The sequence below is a fragment of the Panthera pardus genome, unplaced genomic scaffold, assembly GCF_024362965.1.
Source record: "Panthera pardus isolate Hobbes unplaced genomic scaffold, ASM2436296v1 HiC_scaffold_6, whole genome shotgun sequence".
NCBI classification, from domain to species: Eukaryota; Metazoa; Chordata; class Mammalia; order Carnivora; family Felidae; genus Panthera; species Panthera pardus.
The window spans coordinates 104,838,013-104,854,368 of record NW_026526991.1 but is presented as its reverse complement, the minus strand read 5'-3'; the positions used below and the strand labels follow the sequence as shown (position 1 = coordinate 104,854,368).

The 16,356-nt window shown below is 35.5% G+C and overlaps 1 protein-coding gene across 13 annotated transcripts in view; it reads right to left on the bottom strand.

Annotated features, from left to right (window-relative positions):
• The window catches only part of ERC1 (ELKS/RAB6-interacting/CAST family member 1), a 516,510-nt gene that overhangs the window by 260,201 nt on the left and 239,953 nt on the right, over positions 1-16,356 (bottom strand). For 10 of the 13 annotated variants that reach the window (XM_019464949.2, XM_019464947.2, XM_019464951.2 and 7 more), the window contains one exon: positions 11,938-12,069. The exons of the other annotated variants lie outside the window; for them this stretch is intronic. In XM_019464949.2, coding sequence (XP_019320494.1) covers positions 11,938-12,069 — 132 coding nt within the window. The remainder of the gene's footprint in view (positions 1-11,937; positions 12,070-16,356) is intronic. 13 annotated transcript variants of the gene reach the window in all.

The window sequence follows — 16,356 nt, the reverse complement described above, 5'->3', positions numbered from 1 at the left end:
CCAGCCCTGCCACTTCCTTCTCCTTCATCGTCCACATACGAAACATCAGCAAATCTTACTGCATCTGCCTCCAAATAAATCTCTCCATTTTCACTGCCAACACCCTACTATGTTCCTGGATTATGCAGTATCTTCCTAACAGGTATTCCCCCTTCTACCCTTATTTATTTTTTCCCTATCCATTTTTCATATAGTTACCAGAATAATCTTTTCAAACTATAAAATGGATTTTCATCATTCTTCTGCTTAAAATGATTTAAAGGTTAACCATTATGATTAAGATAAAACCTGAAATCACTGATGTGACCATCCTACATAATCTGGTTTCTGCCTACCTCTGCAGTTTCATGTCATAGGATCTGTTCTCTTACTCCTTCATTTGCTCACTCACTCATCTACCTACCCACTCAGCCACCAACTCACTTCTACTCAATTATTCTCCACTAACTGGTGGTTCTCTTTTTGCTCTATAGCATGACTATACCATGCTCTTACCATTATTAAGGTGTCCACACAAGTGGTTTCCACTGAAGTAAATTTCTTGACATTTTGAATCTAATTCCTATTGACTTTTCATGTGTCAATTTAAATACCAGTGTCTTAGAGATGCCTTCCCTGACCATTTATTCTAAATAAGTTCCCCTTGTTATACTTTTTATAATACTATACTTTTATTTGGCTATATCACAATCTCAAAGAGTAAGTTTATGCCTGTGATCATGTGATTAATCTCCATAACATATAAACACCAGGGGGAAAGGGACCATATTTTTTTGGTTCACTAATGTATTTTCAGTTTCTAACACACAGTAAACTCTCAATTAGCATTAATAGAATGTATAACAGCGTAATGGACTAAATGGTATCTTGGAGGCCATTAAACTATTCATGCTGGGCTGGCATATTCTCTCTATGGACAAACACCTCTTTCTCACTTCTATAACCTTTCTACTCCTTTTTCCTATACTAATTCCATCACACATGCTATAAATTGAAGTGTCTAGTATTATACGAACACGGGGTAATACACACACATGCACACACACACACAATTAGGGTATCACTTTGAAAGTGACCTAGTCCTTTACTAATCTAAAGGATTATTTCACCATTATTTCTTAAAGGAATAATTACTTTTGACAAACAGGTTTTTAGACTACAGATGTTTTCCCAAAAATGAAAATTAAAAAAGGATCAACTACATCAGTGCTTGTCCTTCTACATTATCAGTACTACAAAACTCTGTCAGGCTCAGGAGGAAAAATTAAATGGTAGTTTCTAAGTACACATGTTTATATGGAAGTATCTATCCATCCAACACACTATGGAGTTCAGCCATCCAATACAGTAGCCACTAGCTAGATGTGGCCATTTAAATTTAATTGAAATTAAATAAATGTAAAAATTTGGTTCTTGGGGCTCCCGGGTGGCTCTGTTGTTTGAGTGTTCAACTTTGGCTCAGGTCATGATTTCATGGTTTGTGAGTTCAAGCCCTGTATCAGGTTCACTGCTATCAGTGCAGAGCCAGCTTAGGATCCTCTGTCCCCCTCTCTCTCTGCCCCTCCCCTGCTCATGCTCCTTCTCTGTCAAAAATAAACGTTAAAACAAATTGGTCTTCAGGGACTCTAGCCACATTTTAAGCATTCAACAGAAACGTGTGGCTAGGAGTTGCCATACTGAACAGGAGAGATATAAAACATTTCCACTTGCTCAAAGTTCTACTGGATAGTGCTGGTATAAAGACTACCAGAGACTTTGGTAACAAATAAGCACTTATGAATAAAAATGTATATTCCTAGAATTCACTTTATATCAAAAGAAAAAAAAAGTAACTTCTGTTTGGAATTCAAATCTTTTTAATAGGGAATGGTATTTAGATACCACATCTGAGCACCAGAGAGGGTACACTGCAACTGAAATAATCAACTTTTTTAGGTACTTTCAGTACACAGGAAATGTGTGTGCATATGCATCTAAGTGTTTAAGAGAAAAAAGACATGAATATTAAACAGATATTTCCAATTCAAGATTATGAGGATCAAACACAATTTTCTTTAATCTTAAATTTTCTGTATCTTCTTACTTCTAGAAATAAGCTCCAAGCATAATGTTCTCAAACCCACATTTTGTTTTAAATCGTGCTAATGAGAGTGTTATTTTTCTTTCCTTCCCAACGTTCCTTCCTAAAGGAAAGCATAGAGTAATAAATGACTTTGTAAAACTGAAAGATAGCATTAGGATTCAATTCCACAGTACATATTTGTAGCCGTTAACTAAAATCACTAAAATTATTTTTACGAGGAGAGCCTAAAAGAAAATTGGAAAATAAAGACTAAGATCCTGAATTAACCTAAGACAGACTCTCAGAGGATGAATAACCCAGTGACAAGAACGATACCTTGTTGACTGACTTACTAGTTGACTATGGCATTCCCAGGTGATACAGATATTACACATTTTAGGCTGAGCAATGGATTAAAACTTGTGACTTAACGTCACAAGGATTAAAACTTGATATATGGAAATGGGAACTTTTAATAAAAAGCATGTTATCACCAGTACTGAATCGACCAGGTGGGTCTGTAGATACTAAGTTTCTCTGGGGCCTTAAGCCTTCCTTTAGAGCTATCAAGAGTCATGGTAGTAACAACAGAAGCTTCAGTCGTAGCTAATGTTCACTGGGTGCTTACTATATGCCGACTTTAAGTGCTTTATACATACCACCTCTCTTTAGTGTGGCAGATATATTTAGTATCTTTGACAGCTCAGGGAACCAACACAAATAACTTGCCTGGGGGCACTTGGGTGGCACAGTCGGTCGAGCCTCCAACTTTGGCTCAGGTTATGATCTCACAGTTGGTGAGTTCAAGCCCCATATCGGGCTCTCTGCTGTCAGCACAGAGCCTGCTTTAGATCCTCTGCTCCCCTCTCTCTCTGCCCCTTCTCTACTCTCTCAAAAGTAAATAAACATAAAAAACAAACAAACAAAAAAAGTAACTTGCCTACAATTACCATTTTTAAATGATGGAAGCATAATTCCAACCAAGAATTCTAACCCAGAACCCACTTTCTTGTATGTAGTACAACTTCTCTAAAGTTCTGGAGTAGCTTTTAACTACAGAACCAGAGTGTACAATCTATGTACCTAACCTATCACTTCTGCCTTTCTCAGACTTGCTTCTCCTAACACTCACCATGACTAATTTCAACTTCATAGAATAAGAGTGTTTTGTCACATGAGTTGAAAAAGCCTGAGGGAAAAACTGGTTTGAGGCAAGGAATCAAGAATTCTGGATTTGGATGGTTTCAGGTTGACAAGTCAATGAATTATATGAAAAAAGGTATGAAGCAGACATGTATACAACTGTCTACTTCATTAGTTTGGACCTCAAAAGAGAAAAGTGGGCTGATCATAAATCTGATATGGTAACAATTTTATTACTTATACTAATGTAGCTATCATTTCTTTAGCATAATTTCTTGGTTTTTATCCTCAAACAAGTTTTTCCCTCAGGCTTTCTCCTCTCAGAAAATGGAACTACATCTGCCCAGCTGTCTAGCCAGAAATCAGAGAATCATCTTTATTCTCTCCTCCATCCTTACCCACACATGCAATTTTATTTAGCTCTATTAGTCTTTTATTTAGCTCTATTTCCAAAAGACATTCTAAATCCATCCACTTTTCTCCATCCCCACTGCCACTATGTAACTTACTCACCTGTTACCTAATTTACAACTTCTTGCCTAAACCAGAAGCCTACATGATTTTGCTTGTACACCCACTAAATGTTTATATTAACTATGCTTTTAACCTGGTATCTATTTTTTTAACATAAGTTTAAAGAGTTGCAAAGAATGTGATTTCTTAGGAATTTTTTTTAATGTGTATTTATTTTTGAGAGAGAGAGAGCGAGCATGCTCATGTGTCATGCAAGCGGGAGGGGCAGAGAGAGGGAGAAAGAGAATCCCAAGCAGGCTCCTCACTGTCAGCGCAGAGCCCCACAAGGGACTCGAACCCATGAACCATAAGATCATGACCTGAGCCAAAATCAAGAGTTGGACGCTTAACCAACTGAGCCTCCCAGTTGCCCTGCTTTCTTAGGTATTTAAATTTTATTTTTAAAAAATGAAGCATCACTCTTTTCCAAGAAAGTATCCAATTAAATGTAAATATTATGGAGACTTGATATCTACTTTTATCTATTTAAAAACTAACTATAAAGACAAACTGTTCTTAATTAATTAAAAGTTTTTATGTTTCTTTTTCCTCTTTGACCTTATGTTTCTGTTCCATTTCTTCCTAAAATTTTATACTGACATAATTTATTTTATGCTAGACTGTTTGTATAGATCCTGTCTCGTACTTCTGCACCAAAGATATATACATAAATTTAAATTTCTTACTTATAAAATCTCCTGTGGTCATAACTCTATTAGTAAATTATTTCAAATTGAGTTATCATTATAATTACTATAACACAGAATCAATAGAAACTAACATACATATTTTATATTTTGAAAAAATATTAAACATAAAAAGTAAAATTTTATTAAAAATGTATCTTATCACTAAACATTTATCTTAATGAAATTAATGAAACTTTTATTAGATATTCCTTGATAAATATTTCTTATTGGAAAAAAGACGTAGGATTCAGTACCAATTCTATTGTATGTTTCATTTCCATAGGTGTAAGCACTAAGAAACCTTTATATAAATAAGTAAATAGGAATGGAAAGAGCTTTTTGTTATAGCAATATCTCAAAATTTTGCACTCCTTCAGAATTATATGCCCCAAATCACATATTAGCCCATCATTAAAAATTATTTATAATTATCAGCTGGCAACTTATTAGGTTATCCTTCAATTTTATTGGAAACAAAGAATTATAAACAATCTGAGGGTTTTTTTTTTTTTAATGTTTATTTAATTTTGAGAGAGAGAGAGAGGCAGAGCATGAGCAGGGGAGGGGCAGAGAAAGAGGGAGACACAGAATCCAAAGCAGGCTCCAGGCTCTGAGCTGTCAGCACAGAGCCCGACGTGGGGCTCAAACTCATGAATGGTGAGATCATGACCTGAGCTGAAGCTGGACACTTAACCGGCTGAGCCACCCAGGCGCCCCCTGACTTTTCTGATCCATCTTCTTAACACTAATATTTGGAATTATCCATTTGTTACTGTTCCAGAGGGTTTCTTCCTCCTAGAGGAATATAAAATACTAAGATTCAGGAGAGGTGTGCCTATTGTAAAGTGAGGGATGCACACTGAAAAGAGAAGTGAAAAAAGAGAATCTACACATCTTAGATCAATTTGAAGGAACAGTATGTTTAGAAGCTGAAGACCTGTGCCCGTGCTCCTTTTTGGAAAATGTTCATGCATCTCCAAGTCTATGTGCACCTCAGTTTGAAGACCTCTGGCCCAGGCTACTCTAACAACTCATCTGATCTTCTTACGTCCACTCAGCCTTATGGAATCCATTTTCCAACCAGCAGTCTGATGACCTTTTAAAAACACAAATCAGCGGCACCTGGGTTGCTCAGCTGGTTAAGTGTCCGACTCTTGATTTTGGCTCAGATCACGATCTCACAGTTCATAGGTTCAAGACTCACATCGGGCTGTGCACTGACATCGTGGAGCCTGCTTGGGATTCTCTCTTTCCCTCTCTGCCCCTTTCCCACTCGCACAAGCGCTCTCTCTCTCAATAAATAAACTTAAAAAATTTCTTTTAAAAAACCCCACAAATCAAAGAATGCCATGCACTGATTAAACCTGTTTAACTGCTTCCACCATTCTAAAAAAAATAACCCTGACTTCTGGCCACCCCTTACATAAGACCCTGCACACCTTACACTGCTCCCACTCCTCAGTCATACCAGTTGTCCTCACACATGTCTAGTTCTTTTCACCTTCCTGCTGTCACAACACTGATTTCTCCCCACTATTCACATGGCAGGCTTCTTACCCTTCAAGACACAGATTAGGGTGTCTGGGTGGCACCCCAGGTTAAGTATCTGACTTCGGTTCAGGCCATGATCTCATGGTTCATAAGTTCAAGTCCTACATTGGGGTAAACCCTGCCCTTCTCTTTCTCTCTCTCTCTCTGTCCCTTGCTTACTTGCTCCCTCTCCCCCCCGCCTTAAAAAAAAAAAAAAAAGACCCAGGTTAAATGTTACTTTCTCAGAGAATGCTCCCTGAGCATTCAATCAAAAATAACCCTTCCAAATTCACCAGATTATTGCCTATTACAGAAAACCTGTTCCTATTCTTTACAGACCTTCTGACAAATTGTAACTTAAAAAAAAAACTTTTTTTTTGGTTTAGGATCTGTATCTCTCTGCAGACTATAAGCTCTCTTAGGGGAGAGACCACAGCTGCTGTATTCATCACAATATATCACCCCAGACTACCACAGCACCACTGGATACTCAATAAAGATCTGTTGATCTGTTGAATGAATGAATGAATGAATGAGCAAGCAAACCCATGAAAAAATATTATCTGCTTAAATTCCTTCAATAGTTCTCCACTGCCTTGAACATTAAATGAAATGCTGGAGTAGAACATGAGACTAAATTTGCTTAAGCATGATCAGATTGCAGGCACCTCCCTATCCCTCCCATAGTTCTCCCTCCCATAGATCATGCCATACATATTTATCCTAAATTATAGCTACTAACCACTATTTAAAGTTTCCTGGATGCTTCCAGTTTTCACATATGCTGATCCCTCTGCATGGAATATGGTGAATATCCTTCCACATCTTTTTTGCTTAGTTCTTTCTTTTTAAGACTCAGCTCATGCATTGGCCATCTCCTCCAGGAAGGTTTCTATAGATCTCTCCAATCTGGATTGTATGCCTGTCCCTCCTCTTCTTATTCAGATCACTACCACGGCACTTACCAAACTGAACCATAATTATAGGTTCATTCTTCAGTCTTTCCAAACAAACTATGAACTTCTTGAGACAGAGGCTATTTCTATTACCTTTTTATTTCCAGTGCTTACTGTAGAGTCTGGAAAACTACAAGGTATTCAATAAAAGTTTGTAGAAAGGGCAGCATAAGTAAAAGGGTCATTATTTTATTTTCTGAGCATTACTGCCACTTAATTTAAAAAATGAGAAATATAACTTACTATAAATATTCAGACCAGTACAAGACTATGTTTATATGACCAAAGAATAAACTGTCAACTCTGGGAATAGCTAAAAGTTAAGAAGGCAATGGAAAAGATTGAAGAGTACAATGATAGTTTGATTAGCATACATCATCTTCTATAGGCTACCCAGTTACTAGTGATGCTTCAGTAGTGGCAACTGTTCTGTTTGAAAAAGTATTTGGGTATCACGGTGATAAATGCTGTGTAACTGATTGGATAGATTTGCAACCAATAGGGAATTTAATATATCTTTAAGAATAAAAAAAGAGATGGGACACTTGACAGTTGCCAGTTGCAGACTGGGCCCCATTCACTCATGTGCCTTGCTCCACTTCCTCCACAACTGTGTCTGACAAACCAGACATGACTGAGGATAAGAAATTTGATTAAGTCAAAATTGAAGAAGATAGAAACACAAGAAAAAATCCACTGCCTTCAAAAGAAACAATGGAACAGGAGAAGCAAGCGAATCATAATGAAGCAAGCATTTGTCACCAATATGCACTGTACATTCCATAAGCACTGCCTTCTTATTTTACTTTTTTTTTTAGCTATTTAACTTTGCAAAATGCAAAGAAACTGGATCAAGTTTAAATGACTATACTGCCCATTTTCACAATAAAGAATCAAGAACTTCTGACAGGGAAGGCCAAAAGCCTGTCTTTCCCACCTGCCTGTCTAGCTGGCAGGAAAGGAAAAGAACTTGCATGTTGAAGGAAGAAGGTGGATAGTACAACTGTGAGATCCAGAGTAAAAACCAAGCTGGCCCAAGGTAGGCTGTAAAATGCAGTTTAATCAAGAGTGCCATTTTTTGTTGTTCAAATGCTTTTAATTACTGGAATGCAGAATACCTGGGAAAAAATTTTTAAGATGTAATCCTAAAAAATGCTCATTAATCTGTAAGTACCTGCATACAAATCACAGGTATAACCTTATGATCTTCTGGGTCAAAAATTTAAACTTAACATACAAGCCAAATAATATCAAAATGGCAATTTAAAAAATGAATACCACTATTAAAAATGAGATTTTAAAACAAAAGTCAGAACTCGTGTAAATGTTAGTTATATTGAGAGGATATATCTTTATCCCTCAAAACATTAAAAAATGCACTTTAGGAACATATAAATCCAGCCTACTGAGCCACAAGAAAATGTGTTACGTTAGAGGGGTTTTTTAAATCCTTGGTTAGCAATGTAGTTGTAAAAGACTTCTTCAAAAAATAATCTTAGTGAAGATATTTAAAGTATTCTTTTCAAGTTAAAAAAAAAAAAAAAACATTTCAAAAATTTAACCTTACAGCAGCACTGCTGAACTAAAGAAATTGCTCCCTACCTCCTCACAATTACGAGACTTAAGACAGCCAAAATTACTCTATTCTCATTTTAGGAAAATGGATTCTCATATTCAACAAAACACAAAACCTGCTAAAACTTGAGCAGAGAGAAGTTTCAGAAAAAGAAAATCCATGTGGAAAAGCACAAAGCAAAAGTAAAAGGAGCCCTTGGGTTTCCCTCCATGGGATTATATTCACTTTCACTTCTCCATTTGCCAACACAGGTTATAGGACATCTTCCTTCACTGGATCATTATATTTTTATATTTATGTTTTATATTTTTATATCATTTATATTTTATATTTTTATATCATTATGTATCTTTATATTTGGGGGCATAGGCTCAATATGGAACAGCATGTATTGGGAATAAAGAAACTGTAACGGGATCCTGTAAGAAGAAATGTTTTCCCTTGACCCTTTTTTGCCTCTCAAACTTTAAAAAGCTCTGTATTTTATTTTAGTAAGAGAGATTGTTCCCAATTTTACTCTGCACTTTAAGAAATCAAGAAATGCAGATATTCTCCTTCTATTAGAGGGTGTTATTTCTTCTCAGAGGCTAAATTTAAGAGACAGAAATGTCCCTAGCCAAAAAAAAAAAAAAGAAAAAAAAAAAAAGCTTTACCCATTTAAGATGTTTCAAATGAATATTTCTAGATTACCCTGGTGTATACAATTAATACATATAAGTAAAATTAACAGCAGAGCTGAAAGACAGAAAAAGATAAAAATAAAAGAACAGAAGATGACAGCAGGAGGGGACAGTGGATTAAGATTATATAGCCTCAGAAATACAAACATAAAAGAGGCTTCTTCATACTTTAAACCACTGAGAGCTCAAATGACTGGTCTCATGCAATATTTTACTCAATAGCTTCAGATAGGCAATGAGTAGCAGCATGGTAGAAAAGAAGAAAAAGATAAACAGGGAGGAGAGAAAGAAAAAAGCATGCAATTAAAAGCAAATTATAGGGGCGCCTGGGTGGCGCAGTCGGTTGAGCGTCCGACTTCAGCCAGGTCACGATCTCGCGGTCCGTGAGTTCGAGCCCCGCGTCAGGCTCTGGGCTGATGGCTCGGAGCCTGGAGCCTGTTTCCGATTCTGTGTCTCCCTCTCTCTCTGCCCCTCCCCCGTTCATGCTCTGTCTCTCTCTGTCCCAAAAATAAATTAAAAAAAAAAAAAAAAAAAAAAAAAAAAAAAACGTTGAAAAAAAAAAAAAAATAAAAGCAAATTATATATAGCCACTTTGGAAGACAGTTTCACAGTTTCTCACAAAGTTAAATATAATCTTACCATACAATCCAGCAATTCCCAGGTGTTTACCTAATTGAGTTGATAATTTATGTCCATAAAAAAACCTACACACAATGTTTATAGAAGCTTTATTCATAATTGCCAAACACTGGAAGTAATCTAGATGTTCTTCAGTAGGTAAAGGAATAAACAAATTGTAGCATGTCAATACAATGGAATATTATTCAGAAGTAAAACAAAATGAGCTATCAGGCCACAAAAAGACACAGAAGAACCTTAAATGCAGAGGCTAAATGAAAGAAGCCAGTGTGAAAAGGCTACAAACTGTGTTTCCAACTATATCGACATTTTGGAAGAGGAAAAACTAGAGAGACAGGAAAAAGACCAAGGATTACAGAGGTGGAGGAAGGATGAATAAGTGGAGCACAGGGGACATTTAGGGCAGTGAAACTATTCTGCATGATACTGTAATGGGGAATACATGATATTATACATTTGGCAAAACCCAGAGAAGTGAACAAGATGAAGAGCGATCCAAAATGTAAGCTATGGACTAGTTAATAATGTATCAACACTGGCTCATCGATTTTAATAAATCTGTCACACCAATGTTAACACTAGGGAAAACTGAGGTGGAGGAAGGAATATATGGGAATTCCATGAACTTTCTGCTCAACTTTTTTGTGAACTAAAAAAAGAAACTGATCTAAAATAAGTCTATTATAAACAATACACAAACACATAAATTTGTAAATAAATCTACCCCTCAAAAAGCAAATTATAACTAGGTTCACACAATAATACGTTTTAAAAACACATACCAGTTTACATGCTATAATGACAGGATGTATTATTAATTGTCAACCTTTCTATGATTCCCAATATGTAAGACTTGTCATTATATAATGATTCCTAAACAGAAAAAAATCTTCACAGAAAGAAAAAATGGGGTCATTTTGAAAATGAAGGTAAGAATGTACAAAAGGTAAAATCAATAAAAGAAAACACCTCTTCACCCTGGAACAATGACTGTCACCATCCCTTCTCTGAAGCTCTCCACTACCCAAGCTCTACTTAACTGTACACGAGGAAATACTCAAATTACAAGTGGACAAGGCATTTATGTAGGAACAAGGCACTGAAAGACATGAAAAGTTCAATCTCTGCTAATAAATATCAGTTTGTCTTTCTACACTTAACATTAAAGAAAACATATCCTCATACTAATAGTTAAGAAAGGACCTCCTTAAGGCGCACACTACACCATGCCTGCTTTCAGAATGCACCTTCTTCCTTGTTATGCAACAGTATACCTTAACTCACAAGACCACTGGTGGTCTCATCATGGGGGTTCCCAAAAGATTCAGGTTACTCTCTCAATGAACTCTTTTTACCATATTTCTCCAACAAAGAAATGGAAAGGAAACAATAACTAAAAAAATTAAATGCCACGATCTCTGTGTAAGGAAGATTCAAAATCTCTATTCATATTCTCAAAATGGAAACTGATCTTAGAGACTTCACTTGTTAAAACCATTTTTCCATTCACATTTCCCATCTTTAGTTATTCCTCCTAACAAAAAAGTTAAAAGCCACTGCACAGGATCTAAAAGATGTAGAAAAATATATAAAGCAAACACCACACACAGCAACAGTAGAACTCTTTAATAAGTCACCTCAGGGTTGAGACATACTGATTGGTTAGTCTCAAGTGTCATGATATCTATGTCCTTCATACTTGCTATTCACCTTAACTTGTTATAACTTTAACTGCTCTCTTGAACAAGGCAGGGTATAAATAAACTATCTGCTATTTAAAATTAACATTTTAACTCAGATCTGTTTGTGTTTTCCCATTCAATTTAAAAGCAGGATTGTGACCAGCCTTGCAATACACAGACAAGCTCCATTTCATCTCAACAGATACATGAGCATATACTACATAATTTTTGTGAAATAAGTCCCAAATTATGAATGCAGAGATTTTTAACATCATAAGTCAATTAACATGAGCCAAGTCTTATGCAAACATAAGAATTTCAATTCTTATTTAGGTCCAAATACTTGTACCTGATGAAGTGCTTCTGAAACCCTATAAACATATGTAGAGTTTGCCTAAACTATACTGGTTGGGTTTTACCTTTTGTTTAACCAGCAGCATTGCCAGTAACTGTATAAAATTGCAGACCTGTTTTTCAGCACTGGTCCTGGCTGACTCCTCTTGTGCTAGCACCATTTCTCGCTCTGCAGTTATCTGTACACTTTCTCTTAGTGCTTCTTCCAGCTCTTCAATCCTGTCATCCTTCTTACGGAGACTGTCCTGGAAAACGATGGAAGACCAGGTGAAGTAGACTAATTAGTTAACCCAAGAGAGCCTATTTATCAAGAAAGGTTATTTGCTTATTAAATATTCTTCCCTTCAGAAATAAATCCAAGCCAGAAAGATATCTTCACAGAGGAAAGAACAAGGGAAGAAAAGAAGTCTAATAGGAGGTTGAAGAATATTATTAAGAGCAAAGCATCAAGTTAGTTAAGCAAGAGAAACTTGTGATGGATTTGTTCTCTGTAACACAGAGAATAAAACTGTGTTAAGCAGCACACACAGCAAGGGCTTGATTACTTAAAAACACAAAGCTGTTTTTGAACTACTCTCTAAACTGGGCTTTAAGCCAGCTTTGATGAAGCCTAAGTAGTAAGACACAATACGAAAACATTCTCTCTCCCTGAAAAGTTTAGCCTAGATGAAAAAGTTAGATAAACAGCATGATTCTTCAGATTATATTCTTCATATAGACACTCATTAGCAAACTAATTTAGAAAAAAAGAAATGAAAGTGATGTTTCCTAATGATTTAAAGACAGCAAAGTTTTCTCTTAATTTCATATGAGAAAACTAAATATGATAACTGGATATAAGTGATCTGGCTAAGGATGAGTAATTTCATTAGCCAACCAATTCCCACTAGCATTGATATTCTAAATAAGCTGAAAAATTAACTCTTGGGAAGGTAAATATGGATTTCTATCAGAAAGACAAAATCCTATAGGACTTTAAGAACATGTAATAAAGGAAAGATCTTAAAATAAGAAGGATAAATGAAGCAAAGGCCAAGCAATATTAAGAATTAGATTCATCAGATTATAAGCATTTCCTCTTTAAATTCTTCTAGAACCAAAAGATTAAAAATAAAGTGCTGCCTTTTATTAATACAATTAAATTAAAAACACAAGAACAAGAGTTACTAAAACATTCTCCAACTTTCAGAATACTTGCCATCAGTAAAAGATATGAAAGGATTTTGTCTTTTTTTTGTGCAACTCTCACTTAATTAGATTGTAGTTCACTTTTATAAGTGCAAGGCACAGAAAGTCCTTCCTAACAACTTTGTCTTCAAAAATCCAGAACTTGAAATCTGTCAAAGGTTAGTCAGATTTTTCTTCCAGCACTAAAAGAATAGCATCTTTAAAAAAAAGAATATTCACATTTCAGTAATGCATGCCATGTTCCCCCCCCCCCCTTTTTTTTAAGTGTTCATTCTTCTAGTAGAAAATGTTATAAAATACCCTGATTTGGTCCTGTAAGTAAGGTTCTGCCTTGTACAGGACAGTTTAGCTCTATCAAAAAATGCTTTCTTGAAATCTTAATGCTTCCAGGTGGCTTGCCATGAGTAGAAGAGTGCAGCTTCTAAAACCGTTGAAGCTTCAGCTGAAGGTTCCTAAAACAACGCCAGGGGAAATGAAATGATGCCAGTAAAAACAAAGGCCAAGGTAGTTTCAATTCAAAGAAAATGAAATGTAACAGAAGGATTATGTAGAAAGAGACAGATCAGTGAGTTCAGTCCTCTCAAATGGGATTTTGAATTACAAATTGTAAGCAAAAAGAATCACTAATGTTTCCCATTATCAACTGGTTGTGAATAACTCAGAATTATGTTTTTGTCCAGTTATTTTCTTCACTCTTAAGCTGTCTTTTGAAGATCTCCTGAGAGGCTTCTGTTATTCTAATCTAAATTATCCCAAAGAACTTCCCAGAACCTATTTCAAACAAACAGGCTTATCTGCATTTCTGCATGGACTGCAGCTTTGCAGTTTTATCAGTAAAACTTTTTTAGAGAGAGTTTACTTAATAATTTATCATAATGCAGATAATCAGTACAGGTTTTCATACTGAAAGTTTCATCAAAACCAGTAAGAAAATCAGTCTACCATATGAGCTCAGTGCACCAGGTCATTTATTTAAGCAAAGTTTTCCAGAGGGGGCACCTGGGTGGCTCAGTCGGTTAAGCATCTGATTCTTGGTTTCGGCTCAGGTCATGATCTCAAGATTTGTGAGTTAAAGCCACACATTGCACTCTGTGCTGACAGTGTGGAGCATGCTTGAGATTCCCTCTATCTCTCTCTCAAAATAAACTTAAGAAAAAAAATTTTTTTCTAAAAGTTTTCTGGACTTTGTGGTAAACAAAGCCTTGCTCAAAATCTGTGTCCATAGTAAGGACAAAGAACAAAAGCCAAGAAACACCATAAATAAAAAGAAGAAAACTATTAAACAATATTCATGAAATACGAAAAATTACATAACTTATACTATCTAAGATCAATGTAAAACTAAGTATGGAACCATTTGCTCTAAGGAAGCTGTAATAAACCAGGGTAGTAACAGAAGAATGAAGACACCAAATACCCTCATCACCTTCAAAACCAACACCAATAAAGTCCATAACTACTTAATCCGTCTAGTGAGTAAAATTTGGCTCCAGCTTTATTTTCAGAATCTTAATAGATGTCTGATAAGGTAAACCAAGGAAGTTTCCTTTGTACTGAATTACACACCTTGAAACTGTTTCATTTAATAAAACATTAATGAATTTTTAATAAATTAAATATTAATAAATTTTCATTTAATAAAATAAAATGAATCTGTTTCATTTAATAAAGTATCTAAATGCCAAAAATGAATAGAATCTTTCAGTTCTACAAATACTGGCACACTGGCACACCTAAACACACTGACAGATCATATTTATAATTATCTGTTCTTGTTGTTACACTTTCGGTGACATTTTCTACACTTAGACCATAATATGGGTATTCTCTCTCTTTTTTTTTTTTAAGTTTAGAATACTAGAGAAAAGATTTTTAAAAGTTTGGAAAGACCAAAAATGATCACCCACAAAGAATAAAAAACTGGAAGGTACTGGAATTTTTTATTGGAAACACATTAGGGAACTAGAAGACCACTGAAGTAATACCTTCAAAACTCTGAAGGAAAGATGCTTTCCGATCTAAAATTCTATATCCGAACTATCATTCAAATGTAAGGGAAGAATTTACTTCATACCACAAACTCTCTCAGAAAGTTAGTAGGAATGTGCTCCAACAAACTTAAGAAGTAAACATACAAAGAGGAAGACATGGGATCCAGAAAAAAAGGAGTCTACCACAAATGAGTGGTGAAGGGAACCTAGAGGTAATGACAAGCTTAGAGAATAATTACAATTTGGAGGAGAGGATAGATACTCACGGAACGGTGTTTCCAAGAAAAAACGGTGGATGAATAGATTACCAGGTTAATAAATAAGGGCTGATGTATTCTACAATAGTACCAATAATGAAAGGAATGTTAGAGTAGGAGAAAGGAATTTGGGAATAAACTGGTGATATGTATACAAATACATAATAAAACAAATTTAAAAACCGAAAGCTGTTGTTATCAACAGGAAAAACTAAAGGTAAACTAAAGGAAATGTAATCATAATATACTACGTGCCTGAGACATAATAAGGTAAAACTTAATAAACTACAAGATGGAAGGAGGGAAGTGTGTGTGATAACTTGCATTAAAAGGCTAATTCCTTATCATTCATGGTAAGAAGTCAGTAGGTAACTAATGTCCAAATAAGGAAAATAAGAAAACAACAATATAAGAATGTTATTTGGAAAGGGAGAAGTAAACAGAAGAAACAACCAAAACGGTGAAAGTACTTGTCTCAGGGGAGCAGGAATCCAGGTTAGACAAGAATGAGATTGAGGGCTATCACAACTGTCAGCCATGTAGCATTATTTCACTTTGTAAATGATATAAATAGGTATTGTTCAGAAAAAAAAAACAATATCAAATTTAAAAATATGTTAAAAGAGAAGCACGTAATGCAAATAAATTAGTAAAAATACAAGAATTTCTGGCAATAGTTATAAATGCGGTAACTATTTCAGGTACGGATACTCTAAACATATGGGTTAACTATATACTATGGAAAGAGAACAGTCTGGGCAAATATACTGCAAGATAGTGCTAATGGTGAAAAAACATATACGAATTTTAAGACACTCTCTTCCTCGTTTTTTTACTCAAAAGTTGAATTTTTTCATGCCAATAATTTGTATAGCATGTCAAAATTATCAGAAATTCTTTTCCAGGGCGCCTGGGTTGCTCAGTCGGGTAAGCGTCCGACTTCGGCTCAGGTCATGATCCTGAGGTTCATGAGTTCAAGCCCCGTGTCAGGCTCTGACAGCTCAGAGCCTGAAGCCTGTTTCAGATTCTGTATCTCCCTCTCTCTTTGCCCCTCCCCTGTTCATACCCTATCTCTCTCTCTCTTTCTCTCAAAAAT